The 3,715-nt window shown below is 30.0% G+C and overlaps 2 protein-coding genes across 2 annotated transcripts in view; both read left to right on the plus strand.

The window, feature by feature from the left end:
• The window catches only part of LOC108684959 (glucose-fructose oxidoreductase domain-containing protein 1), a 2,736-nt gene extending 1,925 nt beyond the window's left edge, over nt 1–811 (plus strand). Inside the window, exon 3 of the mRNA XM_018189534.1 lies at nt 25–811. Within this exon, the coding sequence (XP_018045023.1) occupies nt 25–698 (674 nt within the window). The 3' untranslated portion in view covers nt 699–811. The remainder of the gene's footprint in view (nt 1–24) is intronic.
• A 476-nt stretch (nt 812–1,287) lies between these two features.
• LOC108685666 (replication factor C subunit 2) lies at nt 1,288–3,202 on the plus strand. Its single transcript, XM_018190564.1, has 6 exons — nt 1,288–1,412; nt 1,933–2,200; nt 2,268–2,516; nt 2,594–2,803; nt 2,903–3,016; nt 3,101–3,202. The coding sequence occupies exons 1-6, from the start codon at nt 1,288–1,290 to the stop codon at nt 3,200–3,202; spliced, it is 1,068 nt and encodes a 355-aa protein (XP_018046053.1).
• The last annotated feature ends 513 nt before the right edge of the window (nt 3,203–3,715 follow it).

Below are 3,715 nucleotides of genomic sequence, written 5' to 3' on the forward strand. Positions count from 1 at the left end.
AATTTAATTTGTTAATTATTTCAGGATATGATTGGTTGTGTGACGACACAATGGGTGGAGGAATCTTGGCATTGGTGGGCAGTCATGTTATAGATTTAATTTTTCATTTGATGGGTCAACGAGCTTCGAGAGTGCACGCTGTTGTGAGAACGTTTACCCAATCAACAAAGTATATTAATGGGATCAGGCATGTCACATCACCAGATTTCTGTAGCTTTCAAATGGAGTTAAGTGGTGGTACCTTGGTAACGGCTACTCTAAGCAATCATTTGCAAGGTCAGCTCTCCCAAGAGGTGCTGATATGTGGAGGTGGAAATCATCTGATTGTTCGAGGTGGAGATTTATATGGATGCCGTGGTGAACAAGAGGAAATTCTGTATCGTGATACGGATGACTTGCAAGGAATATCCTTACCAATTGTGGACTCCATACCCAGGCCTTATATCAAAGGACTTAGGAAGATGATTGCAGCACTAAGAGAAGCCTTTCAATCTGTGGAGGACAAAAGAGGATGGATTAAAGAACCGGTGTTCTCCGCTTCTACATTCGAAGATGGCCTGTATGTGCAAGCGGTTATTGATGCGCTGCGACAAAGTAACAAACAACGTGGATGGGCGAAAGTTAACATTCTGACAGAAGAGCCGGATCCGAATCCTTTGTTAAGCGCTGCTGTCAGAGCTACAGCCATCTCGATATAAGAGTCTGTTTTGCAAAAGCTTTTCATTGCTTATGAAAAACTTTGCTGTACTGCTATATATCCGATAGATATAAAAATTGTACTGATACGTTAATTGCGAGAAATAATATTTAAGGCAGCTATCATTAATTTTTATTTTTCTATCATTTAATTAGTTTGTGAGTACTTAGATAATCTTTTTGCACAGAAAAAACATTAATGTATAATTTAATTTATCTTTATTGTATATACATGTACCTATATATACCTATGTACGAAAATATTTATATTTATAAATACTGGTTGTGCTTAAAGAAATAAGTATATTGATTTATAAATGTATAATGTACAAAGATGAAAAATTAAAGATGTTATAGAAAAATAAAAATTACATAGTGCAAAATATTTTAACTATAACATCTTTATGTTTTTATGCTGTATATGTCTGATTAGTAATAAATATTTGTATTTTAATCATCTAATCATAAATTCATTTATGTTTGATATTTATAAATTATCTGATGTCTGAAATGAGTTCCTTCTGTCTATATTTTCTTACTCCATGATTGTATCTATCGAACATTTCCCGCGTAGTTAGCGTGAATTCGAAGATGGCAGGTGACGGTGTTGTCGTCGAAGATGAACCCATGGAAACTGATTATGAGATTTTACCGTCCACAAGCAACAATAATGTGAAAATCAAGGAAAAATATGGTAAATTTGGAAATTTACCATGGTACGTTTTATTTCTGTAACGGAATATTTTATTTCTTCGATTGCTGTATTATTCCTTGAGTTTAGGTTATCTTTTGTCTTTCTAGATCTTGCAATTTAATATAAAGTAACATATTTAAATCTGAATAGAGATGTTTGAAAAACATAATTAAACTCTAAAAGAATATTCTAATTCATTTTGAATTAGTATTTAGTTTATATGTTTGGACATTGAAAGCATAATAATAGATCTATTCTTTTTAGCTAAACTTCTTGCATGGTTTATCTTTTCTTTCTGTCTTTGAAGAAAAAAAGGAGATGAACTACAAGAAGTTCAGTTAAAAAAAAAGAATAGATCTAATATTTTATAGATAGCAGTATTGATTAGTTGCCTTCCTTCAGCTGTTATACTGTGAATGATATAAACATAAGAACATATCAATTATAATATTAGTAATTTATAATATCAGTAGGTATATAAATATAACAACATTATTAATTATTTAAATATGAGAATGTTATTATTAATTGTTTTCATTTAGGATTGAAAAATATCGGCCTCAAATCTTTTCCGATATTGTTGGTAATGAGGATACTGTATCAAGATTATCTGTTTTTGCTCAGCATGGAAATACTCCAAATATTATCATCGCTGGCCCACCTGGAGTGGGTAAAACTACCACGATTTTATGTTTGGCTCGTACTTTATTGGGACCAGCATTCAAAGAAGCTGTACTTGAACTAAATGCTTCGAATGAGAGAGGAATAGATGTAGTTAGAAATAAAATAAAAATGTTTGCTCAGAAAAAGGTAAAGATATTGTGTAAGATATTTTTTTAATTTATTAATTTTTAATATGATTGTTTTGAACTTGCAGGTGAATCTTCCAAAAGGAAAACATAAAATCATTATTTTAGATGAGGCTGACAGTATGACTGATGGTGCGCAACAAGCGTTACGTCGAACAATGGAAATTTACAGCCACACAACTAGATTTGCTCTAGCGTGCAACAATACAGAGGAGATTATTGAACCTATACAATCAAGATGTGCTATGTTAAGATATGGAAAGTTAACGGATGCTGAAGTCTTAGCCAAAGTTCTTGAAGTTTGCGAAAAAGAAAATGTAATTAAAATAATACAAACGGAAACTAATCTTCTCTTCTAACTTGACTTACAAAATTATTTATATCTGTTTTGCAGGTTTCTTATACAGATGACGGCATGGAAGCAATAATATTTACAGCTCAAGGTGATATGAGGCAAGCTCTAAATAATTTGCAATCTACATATAATGGATTTAATCATGTAAATGCAGAAAATGTATTTAAAGTCTGTGATGAACCTCATCCTTTGATTGTCAAAGATATGTTAGATGATTGCATAAAGGGAGATGTTTCTAAAGCATGCTCGGTAAAATATAAGTGTTTAAAGATAGTAATATATGTGCTTATTCAGATATACATATATTATATCAGATCTATCTATCTACAAGTTATATTTATTATATAGGTAATGGATCATTTCTGGAAAATGGGTTATTCTGCGGAAGACATAGTTAGTAACGTATTTAAAGTTTGTAAAAATCATACTATGGATGAGAGATTAAAATTGAAATTTGTTAAGGTAAAAATTGCATGCTTAATTTATGTTGATGTACAATATTATATTAATTTTTATACTTTTTATAAATATTTTTAATATTTGCAGGAAATTGGAATAACACATATGGGAGTAGTAGAAGGTATTAACAGTTTATTACAGTTACATGCTCTGGTGGCAAGACTTTGTCGCGCATGTATGTCGAAATAATTATGTAAAACGATTCTACCTCATTACCCTTTAATAAATATATTTTCTATATTTTTTTCTGTGTATTTTTTAAATTTATGAATTCTCTTTTAATATTCTGTCGGGTTTGAAAAAACCTCGACAAAATTATTTTTCTAGAAAATCTGTTTATTTGCGATATCAAAGTATAAACGCATGATACAGCTCGTAAATCTAAATAGTGTTGTATATGTTCAATATGTTAATGCGCAATTCGTTAAAAGTGACGACAAGACTAGCAAATTTAAAAAAGAAAATTTATTTCTACGCAATATTTATTAATTTTTGCCTTTATAACATAATGCTGTTACCAGGCGAGTATTTTTCAATACACATTGTGAAATATATTGTACTCAAAATTTTTTCTCTTATGATTATTTCAAGCATAAATCATTATAATAACTTTATACATTTATACACTTAATTATGTAGTAAAAATTACATTAAAAATTTAATTAACAAATAACATTAATTAATTTTATGAAATTGTAATAT

This window comes from Atta colombica, unplaced genomic scaffold (genome assembly GCF_001594045.1).
Source record: "Atta colombica isolate Treedump-2 unplaced genomic scaffold, Acol1.0 scaffold100, whole genome shotgun sequence".
In the NCBI taxonomy this organism is placed as follows: Eukaryota; Metazoa; Arthropoda; class Insecta; order Hymenoptera; family Formicidae; genus Atta; species Atta colombica.

Bases quoted from the DNA above. Each gene is read 5' to 3' on its own strand.
- LOC108685666 (XM_018190564.1), top strand. From the start codon at position 1,288: ATGGCAGGTGACGGTGTTGTCGTCGAAGATGAACCCATGGAAACTGAT. The intron at 1,413-1,932 runs GTACGTTTTATT...GTTTTCATTTAG, and splicing joins AAATTTGGAAATTTACCATG to GATTGAAAAATATCGGCCTC. The intron at 2,201-2,267 runs GTAAAGATATTG...TTGAACTTGCAG, and splicing joins AAATGTTTGCTCAGAAAAAG to GTGAATCTTCCAAAAGGAAA.